This window comes from Muntiacus reevesi, chromosome 18, assembly GCF_963930625.1.
Source record: "Muntiacus reevesi chromosome 18, mMunRee1.1, whole genome shotgun sequence".
Taxonomy (NCBI): Eukaryota; Metazoa; Chordata; class Mammalia; order Artiodactyla; family Cervidae; genus Muntiacus; species Muntiacus reevesi.
The window spans coordinates 34,424,968-34,442,025 of NC_089266.1; the positions used below are offsets into that span (position 1 = coordinate 34,424,968).

General features: G+C 51.6%; 3 protein-coding genes across 5 annotated transcripts; all 3 read left to right on the forward strand.

Moving 5' to 3' along the window:
* The first annotated feature begins 132 nt into the window (after positions 1-132).
* Positions 133-1,749, forward strand: TRAPPC1 (trafficking protein particle complex subunit 1). The gene is made up of 5 exons (XM_065909936.1): positions 133-186; positions 301-399; positions 547-617; positions 920-1,058; positions 1,354-1,749. The coding sequence occupies exons 2-5, from the start codon at positions 301-303 to the stop codon at positions 1,480-1,482; spliced, it is 438 nt and encodes a 145-aa protein (XP_065766008.1). The 5' UTR covers positions 133-186; the 3' UTR covers positions 1,483-1,749.
* Positions 1,750-3,032: 1,283 nt separating this feature from the next.
* Positions 3,033-9,493, forward strand: KCNAB3 (potassium voltage-gated channel subfamily A regulatory beta subunit 3). 3 transcript variants are annotated; one of them, XM_065909670.1, is made up of 15 exons: positions 3,033-3,137; positions 3,189-3,274; positions 4,634-4,677; positions 4,775-4,812; positions 5,059-5,138; positions 6,296-6,340; positions 6,434-6,478; positions 6,684-6,727; positions 6,919-7,005; positions 7,283-7,368; positions 7,514-7,634; positions 7,719-7,813; positions 7,891-8,011; positions 8,169-8,257; positions 8,522-9,493. In XM_065909670.1, the coding sequence occupies exons 1-15, from the start codon at positions 3,033-3,035 to the stop codon at positions 8,597-8,599; spliced, it is 1,164 nt and encodes a 387-aa protein (XP_065765742.1). In that variant the 3' UTR covers positions 8,600-9,493. The 3 variants fall into 3 exon arrangements, with proteins under 3 accessions (XP_065765742.1, XP_065765741.1, XP_065765743.1); XM_065909669.1 differs by having other exon boundaries at positions 3,033-3,274; XM_065909671.1 differs by lacking the exon at positions 6,919-7,005.
* Positions 9,494-14,456: 4,963 nt separating this feature from the next.
* RNF227 (ring finger protein 227) lies at positions 14,457-16,332 on the forward strand. The gene is made up of 2 exons (XM_065910249.1): positions 14,457-14,952; positions 15,051-16,332. Exons 1-2 carry the CDS (start codon positions 14,457-14,459, stop codon positions 15,104-15,106), a joined length of 552 nt encoding a protein of 183 aa, XP_065766321.1. The 3' UTR covers positions 15,107-16,332.
* Positions 16,333-17,058: the final 726 nt, after the last annotated feature.

Sequence of the window (17,058 nt, forward strand, 5' to 3'; positions counted from 1 at the left end):
ATACTGGGCTTTCCGCCGCTTCCAGCTTTTGGAGCGGAGAGCCTTAGACGCGCATGCCCAGACTCGGCGCCACGGATTGGCTGAAGCAGTTATGGGGCGGAGTTATTACTGCGACGCTCTGACCCGATGGGGCGGGGCTCCGCGAAAACCGGAAGTGTCGAGTGACGGGCAATTGGAGAGGTTCCGGTGAGTCCGGGGGAGGGAGGGGTCCCCATCTGGTTGGAGGGATCCGGGACTGAGAACTGGAGCCGACGGGGTGTGGGCGGTCCCGGAGAGAGGCTCACATTCTCTGCCTTGCAGATGACTGTCCACAACCTGTACCTGTTTGACCGAAATGGAGTGTGTCTGCATTATAGCGAGTGGCACCGCAAGAAGCAAGCGGGGATCCCTAAGGAGGAGGTGACGAGAGGGCCCCGCGCCACTCGGGTGACCCTGCATCTCCAAATGCATAGTCCCAGTCCAGCCCCTTTTCTCCAAACCCTGGCTGATTCCTACCCCTACCCCGTCTCCTTTACAACAGAGTTAATTCTGCCCCTCTCCCTCCAGGAGTACAAGCTGATGTACGGGATGCTCTTCTCTATCCGCTCGTTTGTCAGCAAGATGTCCCCGCTAGACATGTACGCGGAGTCGGAGGGGTTGTTGAGGGAAGGAGGGAACGGACGGGGAGGGGGTACTTTCTGGAGTGGAAGAGGCTTTGGTCCCCAGAGAGGGTAAGGAGACAGAGAGAAAGGCTGAGTCAGGACAGCAGCTGGCAGAAGCGGCGGTGGGGAAGAGAAGGTTAGAGAGGTTGGGCACGGGGGCTACAGTGAAAGGTGAAGCTGCGAGGTATCTAAGAGGGAGTCTGTCTAGAGGGAATCAGAAGGATCTCTTTGGGAGAGATTCCACTCCCATTCCTTAACATTCCTCCCCATCCCTGCAGGAAGGACGGCTTCCTGGCCTTCCAAACTAGCCGTTACAAACTCCATTACTACGAGACACCCACTGGGATCAAGGTTGTCATGAATACAGACTTGGGCGTGGGGCCCATCCGAGATGTGCTGCACCACATCTACAGTGCGGTCAGTGCCAGTCCCTTGGGTCCTGCTCCCCAAGCCTCAACAGCCATGGTCACTTAGAGCCCCAAGACTCCATCCCTGCCCTAATCCTACTGTACTGTATCTTTACAGTACAGTAGAGACCCTGGGTTTTCTCAGGACCTTTATGTCTTTATACACTCCCACCACCAGTTTCTCCTCAAAGGGTTTGCCTCCCAGCCCTTGATCCCTGTGCATTCACACACCCTTGACATTATACTAGGTGTGAGGTTGAAAAGAAGTGTTCAAAGCCTGGCTCTAATACCCTCCCTCTTCACAGCTGTATGTGGAGCTGGTGGTGAAGAATCCCCTGTGCCCGCTTGGCCAGACTGTGCAAAGTGAGCTCTTCCGCTCCCGACTGGACTCCTACGTCCGCTCTCTGCCCTTCTTCTCCGCCCGGGCTGGCTGAAGGAAGCACTCTACCTCACCCCTCAGAAGAATGGCTCTCTGCCTGGGGCCCAACCTAACCTGTATCACCCAAGGGCTCCTGCTGCAAGCCCTACCACCCCAGTCCCCCAGCCTCCTCAAGCCCCTCGATATCCTTCCTAGGGGAACAGCCTAAAGCCCTTCACAGGAAGGCAGCCTACTGGAGTCTCTACACCTCCAAATCAGGTCCTCTGTCCAGTTTGATCCCCAACCTGACTCTGTGAGAAGTACAGAATAAACTTTATCACCCTCTGGGACCTGAGCGTGTAAGTTTGAGTGGTTGATCGGGGCCTACCCCTCTCATGGAGGCGTGAACCAGGGTGTCTGCATCCTCTAAGCCAAAAAAGAGGCTTTGTCCATGGGTTTGTTAACAGCAACACGACTGATATTTGGGGCTGGGTAATACCTTGATTGGGGAGAGGGTGGGAGGGCTGCCAGGTACTCTGTTCTGCCTGTGAAAGTGTTAGTCGCTTAGTCTTGTCTGACTCTTTGCTACCCCATGGACTGTAGCCCACCAAGCTCCTCTGTCCATGGGATTTCCCAGGCAAGAATACCAGAGTGGATTGCTATTTCCTTTGCTGCCACTTACTAAATGCTGGTAGCACATCACACACACACACACACACACACACACACACGTGCGTGCACGCCCGCGTCCAAGTCGTGACAGTCAGAAAATGTCTCCAGACCTTGCCAAATGTCCCCCCAGGTCGTGACAGTAAAAAAATGTCTCCAGGGATTTCCCCGGTGGTCCAGAGGTTAAGACTATATGCTTACGATGCAGGGGGTATGGGTTCAATCCCTGGTCAGGGAACTGAGATCCCACATGCATCAAGGCAAAAAACAAACAAAAAAAATGTCTCCGGACCTTGCCAAATGTCCCCCAGGGGACAAAATAGCTCCCGGATTGAAAACCACTGGGGTGGTGGAAGACCGATCGGCCTCGGGCTCCAGAGAGTAGAACCACCCTCCGGGTGCTGCTCTCTGGTTGCTAAGAGCCCACGAAACACTCGAGCTGCAGCGCTCCGGAAGGTGAGGCTTATGCAGATAAGCGGCAGGTTCGGGCTGGGAGGCGGGCGGTTTTATGCAAATGAGGGGGCGGTGCATGTATGTTGATTAGCTGGGCTGGCTGCCGACGCGGCTGGGAGCCTAGCGGGTCCCGCTGCGCTTTAGGCAGAGGTGGCATCTTTCTTTCGCCCCCTCCTTGTCCCTAAGTTCCTACCCTCCGAGAATCGCCCACGACCTTCACCCTCGTCCATTTCTCCCTCTCCTCTCCGCGCCAGTGCCCCCGAATCCTAATCGCTCCACTCGTGGCGCCCCCCGCGTATCTCCTCTTCGCCGCAAACCCCGCGACCTCCAGCAGCCCGCCCGCGCGGGCCCGATCCTGCCTGGCGGCTCCCGCTGCAACCTCCTCAGCCTTCCCGCTCTCCCGGGGCTCGCGCCACTACACCCTCGGGTGTCCCCCCTCGAGCTTCCCGGTTCCCTCTTCTTCCCACCCCCTCGGAGCCCCCTCCCCCGCCTTGGCCGGCCGGCATGCAGGTGTCTATTGCATGTACTGAGCAGAACCTTCGCAGCCGGAGCAGTGAGGACCGTCTGTGTGGACCCCGGCCGGGCCCCGGGGGCGGTAACGGCGGGCCGGTCGGCGCGGGGCATGGGAACCCTCCTGGGGGAGGAGGGTCCGGCCCTAAGGCCCGGGCCGCCGTGGTTCCCCGACCCCCAGCGCCTGCTGGGGCCCTCCGAGAGAGCACCGGCCGAGGCACTGGCATGAAATACAGGTATGGGGGTGGCCTGGTCGCCCGCCACATCTGCTCCTTTTCCTGACCCGAGAGGCTTCCTAGGATGCTGCCAGGACCCCCCTCAAACTTCACTAAGAAGGTCTCGGCTCATCCCATCTCTACTTCCCATCCCTTACACGGTCCTTTTTTTTTTCTTTTTTCTTTTTTTTTTTTTTTTTTGCTCTCCGTCCATTCCCCTGCCTAGTAGAAAATCAAGTTTACTGAGGTTGACCAGGCCTGTCAGACCCAAGGGATGCTCCTCCTTACCCACAGGAAGGCCAGGGAAACGCAGATCTCCAGGCTGCACACCACCCCACCCTGCTGAGATGGAGTGTCCTTGGGTCGTGTCCTGGGAAGAGGGGGGGAAGGAAACGGCTTCTCACTCTGGCCTGCTCGGGGTGCCTGACCCAGATACCGCCCCCACATGCCCCAAGGTCTCCTGCACCCTTTCTTGGTGGGAAGGGAAGTGGGGCCCTCCAAAGGATGCACTACATCTCTCAAGCCCATGCTGAGGGCCAGGAACCAGGTGGGGAAGGTGGAATGAAATGTAACCGACTTGATCTCTGAGAACCAAGAACCGCTGAGCTCTCAGGACTACCAGTAGGGGACAGGGAAGGGCTCCTGCTCAGGAGTCAGCAGAGGTCCCTGATCTGAACTGGCTTTGTCACTTGAGGAATTTGATCCCTTCCATAAGGCAGCCCTGATTTGGAAGCTGAGTGGAGTACCTGGATGGGGGTGGGGGCAGGGAGGAGGGAGCTCTCTGGTTTGAAGACAGACTTCACAAACCAACAGGAGCAGAGTGAGTAGAAAAAAGGGGGAGAACTGGTCTTTCCTCTCAAACTCCCCACCCAGGTGTCCTACCTGCCTTTGTTGGAGGCCCGTCTGCCTAGCCTATTCAAGGACCCTTGCCTGCCTGAATGCTGAACTTGACTTGGTTTACCCCCTTCCACCCCAGTGTCTGCCCTTTAGCACAGCACTCTGTTGAGGATCTGTTTTCACAAACTCATCATAATTAGCCAGTCCCATTCCTCCCAGCCACCCTCTACCCCAACTCCACACATCCCAGAGATGACTCAAATGAACCCAGGACACACCAGAAGCAGTGTTAGGCAGGCAGCACATCTTCAGTGTGATAAGAGGGAACAGAGGCACTGGACCATGGCTCCAGAGGAACCCTTACTATTTGTTTACTTATTCTATGGCCCTGGCACTGCCCAACTTAGTGGGCCCACTGAGTCTAGTTTCTTTGAACTGAGACACCCTGAGGGCATCTCAGTCTGCAATGAGAGAAGCTGGAGGCTGATAATCCATATCCCTAATGGAGGCTCCACCCCCTCCTGCTGCTTCTGTGTCCTTCAGGAACCTAGGAAAGTCTGGTCTTCGGGTATCCTGCCTTGGCCTAGGTGAGTTAGAAGAGGAATTAAGGGAAGGGCAGGCATTCTTTCATGGCTGCCCCCCTCCCCCCACCCTGGTCTCATTTGCCTGGCTTCTCTCTTGCAGGTACCTGGGTCACATTTGGTTCTCAGATCTCAGATGAGGTATTGATATAAGTGATGGGACCTAGAAGCAGGGGGAGGGGGTATGAGGGAACCCAAACCGGGGGAAAACGGACTTGGCTAGGGGTTTGGACAACAAGCATGGAGAATGGTGGACTTGAGGCTGGAGGATGGGGAAAGGGAAGTGAATGTGGTAACCAAGGTTGAGGTGTGATGGGTTAGAGTGCAGTGAGGAAGGTAACTGAGAGGCTGGTGGTTGATCTTCAACTCTTTCTCTCACCATCCTAGACAGCAGAGGATGTGCTGACAGTAGCCTATGAGCACGGTGTAAACCTGTTTGATACCGCCGAAGTGTATGCAGCAGGAAAGTAAGGACTGGGGTGAAAGAGCTAAGTTATACTTGGAAGGCTGAGAGAACATCAGGGCTTTTTGGTTTTCCCCCTAAAGAACTCTGGGAATGGGAATTAAAGCATCACTAAGTTCCAGCCTTTCAGCCAATGGGCCCCCAAAGCATGTTGGGAACTATAGTCCCAACATCTGTCTCTCTCTAGCTTTGAGGGCAACAGGGCATACTGTGCAGTCAAAATAAAACCAGATATTTCTTGGACATCAGTTATGTGCAACTATGTGAGGATGAGAAAGCTAAATTTTCAAACATACCATAACCACAGCACATATGGCTTCACACTGGGAATAATAAAAACTTTGGATGACCTACCCCTGTCTCTTCTTCTGGCAAGCTCTTCTGCTTATCATTAAGACTTGTCCCAGATGTCAGCTCTCCCAAGAACCCTTTGCACAACTCCCCAAAGTTGGTCACTTCCCCCCTCAGCTCCCAAAGCACTTTACACTGCCCTCTGACACACAGTTTCATCAATTACTGGTTTACAAGGCCATATTTGCTGCTCAACGGGGAGGGTCCTCCCTCCATAGAACTTTTCTTCTTTCCCATGTCACCTAAGTACCTACACGGGCTTCCCTGGTAGCTCAGCTGGTAAAGAATCTGGCTGCAATGCAAGAGACGCCCATTTGATTCCTGGGTCGGGAAGATCCCCTGGAGAAGGGATAGGCTACCCATTCCAGTATTCTTGGGCTTCCCTGATGGTTCAGCTGGTGAAGGATTCGCCTGCAGTGTGGAAGAAGACCTGAGTGGGACCTTGCAGAGACTAAAAGAAGGGGGAAGGCAACACAGATGGTTGGAAACAGATGAGACAGTATCCTCCCCAGCATCACTGTAGTTGGTCCCTCGTCTCTCATCCTATTCTATCCCTTCAGCACCCAGAACAGAGCTTGGTTCACTGTTGCACAACTGATATTTGTTGAAAGAATGAATGAAAACAAACGACTATAACCCTACTTACAGGAGCCCTTTTTATTTAGTTTAGAATGGGACTGATGGCCATTGGGCTTCTCATTTATGGTTCATTTTACAAGGGAGAAATTAGTTGAAGGGAAAGGTGGGAGGAGGGAAAGAAACTGATCCCATCTTGGAGGAGTCAGTGATTCTGCCTTGTTTTCCTTCCAGGGCTGAAAGAACCCTAGGAAACATCCTCAAGAGCAAAGGTTGGAGGTAAGACATGTTTGGGGGTGTGGGGAGTTGCTGGGGACATGATCATCCCCACATCCTTTTCTGGCTGGGTCTCCCATTTCTCTTTTTCTCCAGGAGATCAAGCTATGTCATCACTACCAAGATTTTTTGGGGAGGACAGTAAGTGGCTGCCTCACTATAGTTGGGGAGAAATCTGCAAACTGTGTGAATGTGCATGGGATGGGGAAAGCAGACCATGCACCTGCTCCCCCAGGTCTGCCTCCTGCCTGTGAGGACCCCTACCACCTTGGTTCCTCATGGCTCCAGGCCAGCCCTGGTCCCTTATCTTTGATGCACCTCATCTTTGACTTATCTTTTCCTACAGGGCAGAAACCGAGCGAGGCTTGAGCCGCAAACACATCATTGAAGGTGAGAGGGGTTGGGAACCTAAGCTGGCTGAGGACGGAAGCTAGAGAAGTTGGGAATATTCTCTGAAGCTCCAAGTCTGAGGCTCTGAATAGGGAAGCTGGGATTTAGGTGGCCATGGCAGAGGGGTAAGGTCTGATTTTTAGGCAGCTAAAGCTGGAGAGCTTACCTTCCTCTCCCTGTGCTTACCCCAGGCTTGCGAGGATCCCTGGAGCGCCTCCAGCTGGGATATGTGGACATCGTCTTTGCCAATCGTTTGGATCCCAACAGTCCCATGGAGGGTAAAGAAGCACCCCAACCCTGACAGTCCTTCAAAACTGAGCATTTCTTAAACCTTCAGCAGAAGCCAGGTCCTGCTCAGGAGGTCTCCCAAGTTCCACAGTGGAGGCTCAGACCCCAGGACTTGGACAGGGAGGGAAGTAAAGAGCAGATACCAACCTCTCACAGGGATGAGTGGGGTCTTGGTGGGGCCTTGGTAGGGCAGGTGGAGGTCTGCAGATCTGGAACCCAGGATGCCAGGGGTCTGAGAGTGAAGCTTTCCTTCTCCTATGTGCCTAGAGATTGTGCGAGCCATGACCTACGTCATCAACCAGGGTCTGGCCCTATACTGGGGGACATCCCGATGGGGGGCTGCAGAAATCATGGTGAGTGTGCCACCTACTGCCCCTGTCTCACAACTCGTTACCACCTTTCACATGGCCACTCCCAACCCCACTCTGCTGGAGGAGGGCGAGTGGAAGACAATGGAAGGACTGCTCTGACCCATGTCTCTTCCCCGCTCCAACCCAGGAGGCCTACTCCATGGCCAGACAGTTCAATCTGATCCCTCCAGTGTGTGAACAAGCTGAGCACCATCTGTTTCAGAGAGAGAAGATGGAGATGCAGCTGCCAGAGCTCTACCACAAGATTGGTTCGCAGTCCCCTCATCCCTGCCTTTCCCTCGGCCTCACCATCACTGAGATCCCCTTCCCACATCCAGTCCTCTCCGTCTTAGGTGTTGGCTCAGTCACGTGGTCCCCTCTGGCCTGTGGCCTCATCACTAGCAAGTATGATGGGCGAGTCCCAGATACCTGCAGGGTCACCATCAAGGTGAGATCTGGGGGCTCAGGATGGCAGGAGTGGACTGAGTGAGAAGTAGTCTTTTGATGAATCTCCTTGGCCTCCAGGGCTACCAGTGGCACAAAGACAAAGTGCAAAGTGAGGATGGCAAGAAACAACAAGCCAAAGTCATGGACCTTCTCCCCATCGCTCACCAGCTGGGCTGCACTGTGGCGCAGCTTGCTATTGGTGAGACACTGCCAGCCCTGGACACTGCAGGGTCCCTGTCTCCGCCTAAGAGCTACCAAACCACAGACTGGTTTGTTCCTGGGGCAGGAGACCCCTCTGAAGTCTGGGTGTTCACTGTTTCCCACCAGTTCTCTCTCTTTTTCCTTCTCGGCCCCAGCGTGGTGTCTCCGCAGTGAGGGGGTCAGCTCGGTCTTGCTGGGGGTGTCCAGTGCGGAGCAGCTGGTGGAGCACCTGGGCGCCCTGCAGGTGAGCAAGGGACTCATAGCCAGAGCTCATCTCTGTCCCCTTCCCCAGCAGTCAAGACCTTGATGTGCAACCCAGAATGGGCCTGAGGTGAGTCACCCACTACAAGGTCTCACTTTGCAAATGAGCGGTCCCAGGGCGAGAAGGTAAAGCAGAAGCACAGCTGTGACTAGGCCTCGCTGTGAGGCTCCCCGGGTCCTCGAACATCCTGCCCTCTTTCAAGGACCCTGCATGTACCATTCTCTCCATCACCCCATTCAATTCCAGGTGCTGAGTCAGCTGACCCCGCAGACGGTGATGGAGATAGACGGACTCCTAGGCAACAAGCCGCATCCCAAGAAGTAGTCCACCAGGGACACAGGAACCCAAACCCTGAGCCGCTGCATCCCTCAGAAACACGCCCCCGCCTCTGCCTCCCTCCCGCTCCGGATCCCTCCACGCAGCGGCCGAGACAGGGCGGCTCCGCCCACTAACGAGTTCCAGCTTCGAGTAGCGATAGCATGAACAAAGCCATATCCTCCCGCAGTGGGGCTTGAGAGGGAAAGTAGTCCGCCGCCCCCTGCTACGTCCACCTAAGCCTTCCTGCTAATCCTGGGCATGAGCTACTGGGCCGTCCCCTCTCTGCGACTTGGTCTCGCTCCTTCTCTCTTCCCCTAATCGCCGAGGTCCAGGGAAAAACAAAAAGGCATATACAAGACCCATTGCAGAGTACCTCGAAAGTGGCCCTTGAAATGTCATCAAGGAGTTGTGAGTTCTAATAAGAAGTGAGGTGTAGTGTCACCTGGAAAAAAGGAAATGGGACTCTTAAATTCGTTACAAAGGAAGCCAGGCTGGTCCTGGCAGGAAGTAAATGATGACTTTTGGGAAACCGGGACCCTGCCTCAGCCAGGAGGTGGAGAAAGGCGTTAAAACTAGAGTTCATATTGATGCTTTGTTCTTGGGGAGAAGGGTAGAGTGGGGAGTGCAGTAGCAAAGCACCGGTGAGGGAAATTTGATGGCCAGTGTATACAGTGTTCTGGCGGAAGTGGCCAGGGAAGACCTTGGAATGCACACTGGGCCTCACTTCGCAGAAAACAGTGACAGCCTTTAAGTCACAGCAGGGAAATGGGGCCAACATAAAAGGTCTGGGGATAAACCTTTGAGCCTTGAGCAGGACTTCCTACCTGGCAGGGGAGGACTGTGTCTTCCTCCTGGCAATAATCTTAAAAGCAATAATGATGGCCCCTCTTGTGCAATACTTCCCAGGGAACTGTAAATAAAATCTCAGCTTGATCATCACTTACTGTGTCTGAAGTTGCTGGGGGTTGAGTGTTAGGCTCTCAAGTCTCACCTGTTTGACTCCCTAGCCCCCTGCCAGTAGAAAACTCCAGGACTCTTCCTCTCCACTGCTCATGTACCTTAGTGACCCAGGCACCTTGCTCCTAGCCACTACTGTCATCAAAGACCCGGTTTTCTTCTTTCAGTCACCACATGCCTTGGAACCCAGAGATCTGGCTTCATACTGTGTTGCTCCTCCCTCTGACACTCTTATTCTTGTTTTGTTTTGAAAAGTTATATTAGCCAAGGGTCTTATTTCCCTCTTTCCTGATACCCAGTGCATGCCAAATTGCTTTAGCCATGGCTGACTCTTTGGAATCCTAGGGACCATAGCCTGCCAGGCTCTTCTGTCCATGGGGTTCTCGAAGCAAAATAATGAAGTGGATTGCCATTTCCTCCTCCAGGGATTCTTCCTGACCCAGAGATCAAACCTGTGTTTCTTAGGCAAAATACTGAAGTGGATTGCCATTTCCTCCTCCAGGGGTTCTTCCTGACCCAGGGATTGAACCTGTGTTTCTTACATCTCCTACATTAGCAGGCAGGTTCTTTACCACTGGTGCCACCTGGGAAGCCTGATACCCACACTATCCAAAAAACTGGGTGGTTTTCTTGTGGCTGCGTGGGAGGCACTGTTCTGAGATGGAGGATTTGGGGAAGGAGAGGTAAAATGAAAACTGGTCTATGGTTGAAATGATGCAGAGAGAGAGAGAAGAGAGCTGTTATAGAAAGAAAACAAGTGAAAGATCAGGTGTGAGAGTGGCAGTAAAGCAGTATCAAATGGGGTTATGTCAGATACTTACCCTTATTCTTCCCTAAAGAACTCTGATTTCCCTGGGACAGAAAGTGGGTGGAAAGTTACAACATTTAATGATCACAAGGCAGGGGAGGATGAGCTCTTCCTTCCTTAAAATATAACCTTACCATCTCCCTTCTTCCCATCCTCACCCTTCCTTGATCCTGAAGCTGGGAGAGCAAAGTAAAACCAATTTCCAAAAGAGAGAAGTCAGCAGCATGCCATTTACTGGATTAGCAACCAACCGGATCAACTAATGATCACTTACATCCACTCCTATCATCTCCCACTCATTTGGGAAGACTGTGGAGGAAACAAAAAGGTAAAATGTATGACTAAACTAAGCTTAGTTATTCTGTAACAAACATAGGAGAATTTATAAATTCAAAATGGTACTCTCTTTAGTTACTTTGGAGGGTCATGAACTGCCTTCATTTAATGCCTCCTTCATTGCTCAAAACATTTTTTTAAAGTCCTCTTAAAATTACCTTGAGAGGCCGTTAGAAACCCCTTTTAAGAAACCTTCCTTTATTGTCACACCTTGTTAACTATATATATATATATATGCCATGCTGCTCCTCTTGTGGGATTTTAGTTCCCTGACCAAGGCCCCCCTGGGCAGTGAAAGCACCAAGTCCTAACCACTGGACCACTAGCTAATTCACATACCATACTTATCATTCACCTCATTCATTAGTAGAACTTATCCATTGGGTCCTACTATGGTACAGCACTGGGACACAGTGGTAAACAAAACCTGGCTCAGCAACCTTTGTGGAGTTTACAGATGGGGAAGGCAAAGTAACCCCAAACACACACACAAACTTAGGTTGTCTGAAGTCCAGAGGAAAGCACTGGTGTTACCAGAGTGAACCAGTGAGTATCTGACATGGTGAGGCTGCAAAGAGAGCTGAAGGATGAGTAGGTGTTGCAAAGGTGAAAGCAAGAAGGTTAGGGGAAGCACGCGGGAAAACCTCGTGGGGGAAACAAACAGACAAGTCAGAGGTCTCCAAAGGCTGAATGTCTAAAGAAGAAAGGCAAGCAGAATGTGAGACTTGGTGGTTTCAGAGCATGTTTGGCCTTGTAGGGAACTTCAGCATATTATCTTTATCCTAAGGACAGGAGGAAACCCTCAAAATCAGTTATCTTGATACACAACAGATCACCCCCAAATTTAGTGGCTTAAAGGAATATTTAAAAATTATTTTTACTCCACGATTCTGTGGATTGGCTGGGAGCATCTTCTGGCGTTTTCACCTGGGCTCGTTCACGTGGCTGCATTCAGCCCACAGAGCAGCTGAACAGGAAAATCCAATGACCTTACTGGTACACCTGGCCATTAGTGTTGGCTGTTGACTGGGGCTCCTCCCTTCTCCAAGTGGCTTCATCCGCCAGCAAACTTCCTTACATGGTGGTCTCAGGGCAGTGTTCCAAAGGAACAAAGGCAGAAGCCATAAGGTCTCTGAAGGAATGATGCTCCAGAACTCACACATTATCATTCCTGCCACATTTTATTAGTCAAAGCAAGTCATGAGGTGAGCCCAGGTTCAAGGGAGAAGGAACAGATCCCAATTCTTGATGGGAGAAGCAGCAAAGTCATATATCTTAGGAATTTGGGGGTATTAAACCATGACTGCATTAAAAGTTTGTTGTTTTAAAAATGTTTATATATTTATTTGGCTGCGCCAGGTCTTAGTTGAGGCATGCATGAGCTTTAGTTGCACAAAGATCTTTCTTTAGTTATGGCATGTGGGATCTAATTCCCTGACCAGGGATTGAAACCAGGCCCTCTGCACTGGGAGCTCAGAGTCTTAGCCACTGGACCACCTGCTGTAGAAGTTTTTGTTTTTAACAGGAATGGAAGGGATATATGGTGGTGGTGGTTTAGTCGTTAAGTCATGTCTGACTCTTACGACCCCATGAACTGTAGCCTGCCAGGCTCTTTTGTCCATGGGATTCTCCCATGGGAGGCAAGAATACTGGAGGGGGGTTGCCATTTCCTTCTCCAGGGATCTTCCCAACCCAGGAATTGAACCTGGGTCTTCTGCATTGCAGGCAGATTTTAACAGGAATGGAAGGGATATGTGGTAGGACATAATTAGGCTTAAGTTTTGGAAAGATTACTGTAAGCAGTGTGAAGAGAAGTCTGCAGAAGGCCAGAATAACTGTGGACAAACTGGTGAAGAGGCTTCTGTTTACAGAAGAGATGATGGCAGCTTGAACCAGGGTGTTATAGTGGAAGTAGAGAAAAGCAGATGAATTAGTTTTAGGAAGCAAAATGTACCAGGCCTAGTGATAAGGGAGGTAAAGGAACGTGAACTCAAGGAAGGGATCTAGTTTTGACACCTAGGTTTCTGGTGTTGGGTAAAAAGATAAGAAACTTGGAAGAGATGTTGTTTTAGATGGGGAGATCATCATTTTGGATTCTTGATAAACAAGAAAGGAAGCTGAGCAGGTGATTGGATATTCCAGGCCTAGAGCCAGAAGGGCTTTGGCTGTCTACCACTTTAGGAGCATTTATATAGTCAAATTTACCTTAAAAGACTTAATCACCAACTGAAGATATTAAAAGATGTGAGATCTCTAAGCACCATTACAAAGAGAAGTTCCCCCAAATTTGAGTTATGACAGCATCATTGGACTAAATAGCTTCCTCCAAGTAACCACAAGACAATAAAACTTAGCTCTGAAAAGATATAAAATAATTAAAAATAATGATTTATCTTCTCACAAAAGATTGCCCTCTAAGGTTTTAAAGAATCTAGTTTTTAAAAACCAGCTTTACATTGTCCGTTACAGCCAGTAAATGCCATGAGTGTGGAGAATCCCATCTTGTGTTTACCAAAAGAAATAGGGGTTGAGGATGTTGTGCCTGGACCATCAGTGGTTAAGCCCTGCACTTCCACTGAATGGGGTGAGGATTCGATCCCTGGTTGGGGACCGTAAGATCCTGAATGCCCCACGGTTGTGGCAGAAAAAAAAAAGGAAAAGAAAAGAATATGTTGGGTGCCAAGAAGTTAAAGTGAACACAATATAGGAGAGGGCGTAAAATAATGATAGCAGCTAATATGAGTTTACTGTGTGCCAGGCATCATTCTAAGCACCTTACATGTGTAAGCTGATTCAATCCTACTATCATCCATATTTTATAGATGAGAAAGCCAAGGCCCAGCGGAGTTAGGTAACTTGCTCAAAGCATCACAACTGGTAAACTGGGTCTAGGCTCTGTCCTATGAACCTCCACAACAGTGCCTAGACTGTGGGTCCAGGAGAGGCGGATGAGGAAGAAGCTGGGGGTGGCTGCCGCACCAAGAGGGAACATGGGCTGTGAATACTATGTTATGTCCTGTTTACCGGTGGCGGAAGTCAGACCCCTGAGTCAGAGTTTAGGCTGGGCTGCTTTGCTGGAGCCATCATGGTGCGTGGGCGTCCAGGCCTGGCTACTCAGGAAGGAGAAGATTCCCAGCATTCCTGGGCCTGGATCTTGGTATCTAGGGCCCTCCTTAGGTTGAGATGTCAGCTGGGAGTTCAACAGTTTGAGGAGAATAAAATTCGGGAAGCCAGCCTTACAAGAACACAGGGAGGTTGAATATGATAAGGGCAATGGAGCTCAGCATCTGCTCAAACGCCCGGGGGCCTTCTAAAGATTGGACAGGACAGGCAGTGTCACTGACTTAGGAAGTATGTTGTGAAAGAGCCTGAGAACCCCGTGCCAGTGATTGAGGGTTCAGGCTCAGTAGCTAGGGGTTTACAAAGAGTACAATTAAGGAGCACTGGCGCTGCGTGGGGGCATTAAGGAAGGCGTGCCTGGAGTTGGAGGTGCCGCACCTCCCCGTCCCCACTCCAGGCACCACCTGGGCCACCTCCCCGCCCCCAGCTTCGCCGAGGCTGGCATTCCGGACCTCGCACCTCCACCACCCCCGCGCGTGCCACCGCGGGGAGGGGCCTGACTGCGACGTGACGTCTCGAAGGGGCGGGGTCTCACTATTTAAAAGGAGCGAGAGGCCACGGGGCGGGCCCCAGGACGGGCCCGCTAGGTCTGTCCACGGAGCTGGTCTCGTGAGTGACGCTCTCGGGTCCGCGGTGGGCAAGATGCAGCTCTTGGTGAGGGTGCCGTCTCTTCCAGAGCGCGGCGAGCTGGACTGCAACATCTGCTACCGGCCTTTCAACCTCGGGGACCGCTCGCCCCGCCGCCTGCCCGGGACGGCGCGCGCCCGCTGCGGCCACACGCTCTGCACCGCATGCCTGCGCGAGCTGGCGGCGCGCGGCGACGGTGGCGGGGTGGCGGCGCGCGTGGTGCGCCTGCGCCGCCTCGTCACGTGCCCCTTCTGTCGCGCTCCCACCCCACTCCCGCGCGGCGGGGTCACGGAGATCTCTGTCGACCCGGACTTATGGTCGCGCTTGGAGGCAAAAGTCAGGCGCGAATCTGATGAGGCGGGTGGCGACGCGAACCGAGAGGCCGATGACGAGAAAAAGGAGAGCGAGAAAGGGGCGGGGCCTAGGAGCGCAGGGTGGCGCGCACTCCGGCGGCTCTGGGCCCAGGTGCTGGTGCCCGCGCTCGGGTGGCGGCGCCCGCTGCCTAGCAATGGTGAGGGGCCATCGGAGAGGCTGTGAAGGGGGAGCACCAGGGAACGCCGGGTTCAGCTGCGTCTTTCCACTGACCTTAACCGTCCTCCTTTTCCCCAGTGCTGTACTGTCCGGAGGTCAAGGACTTGGCCCACATGACCCGCTGCACGCCGTAACCGGGGAACTCTTAAGCTACGGCAGAAGAAAGGTGGGAGCTGCGTTCTCGGGGCGCGCTGTAGTACAGGGGTCTGATGCCAAGACTACCTCCCCCCCCCCCCCGCCCCCTTCACATCCTGGATTGCCATGGATGAGGGAGGTGAGCCAAGGGCAGGAGGGAACGCCCTGGGAGGTGTTAATACTGCGCTGCAGAGGCTCCTAGGCGAATCGCCCCCGTCTGACTGACTGTGCCAGCCTTGCGTATTCAGGATGGAGTGGCTTAGGGATGATGGAAACAGTCTCCGTTCTCGTGGGAAGTAGACAGACTGTTTCCCTAGCTGTGACTTTGGCTTTTGTCCAGGGCAGCTCTGGTGTGTGGGAGCAACAGGTCCCATTTTAGCAATTCTGTGTCAATGATTTTAAAGATGGAACGGGAGAGAAGAGGCCGATTTTCAAGTCGTGTTAATCTCACTTCTCTAGCACCTAAGAGAAGTGAGAAAAATACATTGTACCCACCCTACCCTCCTCCACTGGTATGCCTACTGTTTCCTCATCCCCAGTACTGTTTCTAAAATTATCAAGATGCATCCCTACCTATGAGGTTAAGAGCCTTGCTTCATTTCAGAATCTCCCTTTAACCAGTTAGGGCAGACATGAGAAGGTCCAAAGGGCATTTATCTGAGTCAGTTCATTAGTGCTTATCAAGGAGAAGAGCGAGTGCCATTTGGCAAAGGCATTGAATTGTAAGCCTTTGATAATATCTGTGTTATCTTTACAGTCCCAAAAAAAGTCACTACTGAAAAAAGATGCTCATAATACAGTTTTAAACTTGTGTCCCATAATTGGACTTCACATTTTAGGGTGTGAGTTTTAGTTAAAAATCCTGTTAATCTCTCATGGTAGTACAGTTGAGAGTCAAGGACCAACAGCATCAGCATCACTGGGAGCTTGTTGGAAGTACAATCTCAGGACTTCAGTTTAGACTGCCTGATTCGGACTCTGCATTTTACAAGGAATCCCAGGTGATCCATTTAAATAAAAATGTAAGCAGCACTGGTCCAGGTTCCAGACTATCTAGGATATCACCATCTGTGGTTGGAATGTTTAAAAAACAACTGATATAAATGATATAGTTTTATTCGAGGTTCCTAAAATGGCACTCTTATTAACTGAAGAAATGTAAACTTTGTGTGGGTAGTTTACTGTGTTGAATTTTCCTCTGAGTTTTAAAAACGTGAACTTACTAATAAACCTCAATTTTTCTAATCCCGTTTTTGCCTTTTTCCTGTCCTTAAGTCTGATGTCTCAGTTTACATTTTCCCTCTTTGGGGAGCCCTTTCTCAGCCTTCAACCTGCTGTTTTCTGATTGCTTGTTAGAATTAGTTTTTAATGTAATAGCCTCAAAAATTTAAGTGTCTGGTCTCAGCCTCTAAGAAGCTCTGGTAGTGAACAATACATGTCAAGGTGCAGTGTAGCGATTCAAATCTTTGGCCGCCCCTCCCCCCCCAATTCCTTTAAAATAAAATAAATAAAAAAGTGTGCTTCTGCAAACTGGGAACTGAACCTGTGAAGCTGTAGTGACCTCTACTGACTCTTGGCAGAACTAAACAACCTGAAGGTGGAAAGGCTGCTCAAAAGGCTGACTGAAGGCAGTTGTGAACCTTGTCAGGCACCCTTCCCATTCCACTTCTGTTGAGTGAACCCTGCCTCGCTGGTCCCACCCTGAGGCCTGTGAGGTATCCTGCTGTCACCCTCCACACTGAGCTCATCACCTCGGGGTTAGGGCTGGAAAAGGGTCCTTGGAATTTTAGTTGATGATCCAAGAAATAAAAACAAGAAAAGGGAAAGTCAACAAGATTTTTTAAAGAGAGAAATGAATAGGAAATGGCAGAAATCAACACCCTTTCTTTTCCTATCCCTCCCCCTCCCCGAAACCAAAAAACTCCCCCACTCAAAAATAACAGAGGACACA

Bases quoted from the DNA above. Each gene is read 5' to 3' on its own strand.
- TRAPPC1 (XM_065909936.1), top strand. From the start codon at position 301: ATGACTGTCCACAACCTGTACCTGTTTGACCGAAATGGAGTGTGTCTG. The intron at 618-919 runs GTACGCGGAGTC...CCATCCCTGCAG, and splicing joins AAGATGTCCCCGCTAGACAT to GAAGGACGGCTTCCTGGCCT. The intron at 1,059-1,353 runs GTCAGTGCCAGT...CCCTCTTCACAG, and splicing joins TGCACCACATCTACAGTGCG to CTGTATGTGGAGCTGGTGGT.
- KCNAB3 (XM_065909669.1), top strand. From the start codon at position 3,033: ATGCAGGTGTCTATTGCATGTACTGAGCAGAACCTTCGCAGCCGGAGC. The intron at 3,275-4,633 runs GTATGGGGGTGG...TGTGTCCTTCAG, and splicing joins GGCACTGGCATGAAATACAG to GAACCTAGGAAAGTCTGGTC. The intron at 4,678-4,774 runs GTGAGTTAGAAG...TCTCTCTTGCAG, and splicing joins GGTATCCTGCCTTGGCCTAG to GTACCTGGGTCACATTTGGT.
- RNF227 (XM_065910249.1), top strand. From the start codon at position 14,457: ATGCAGCTCTTGGTGAGGGTGCCGTCTCTTCCAGAGCGCGGCGAGCTG. The intron at 14,953-15,050 runs GTGAGGGGCCAT...CCTTTTCCCCAG, and splicing joins GCGCCCGCTGCCTAGCAATG to TGCTGTACTGTCCGGAGGTC.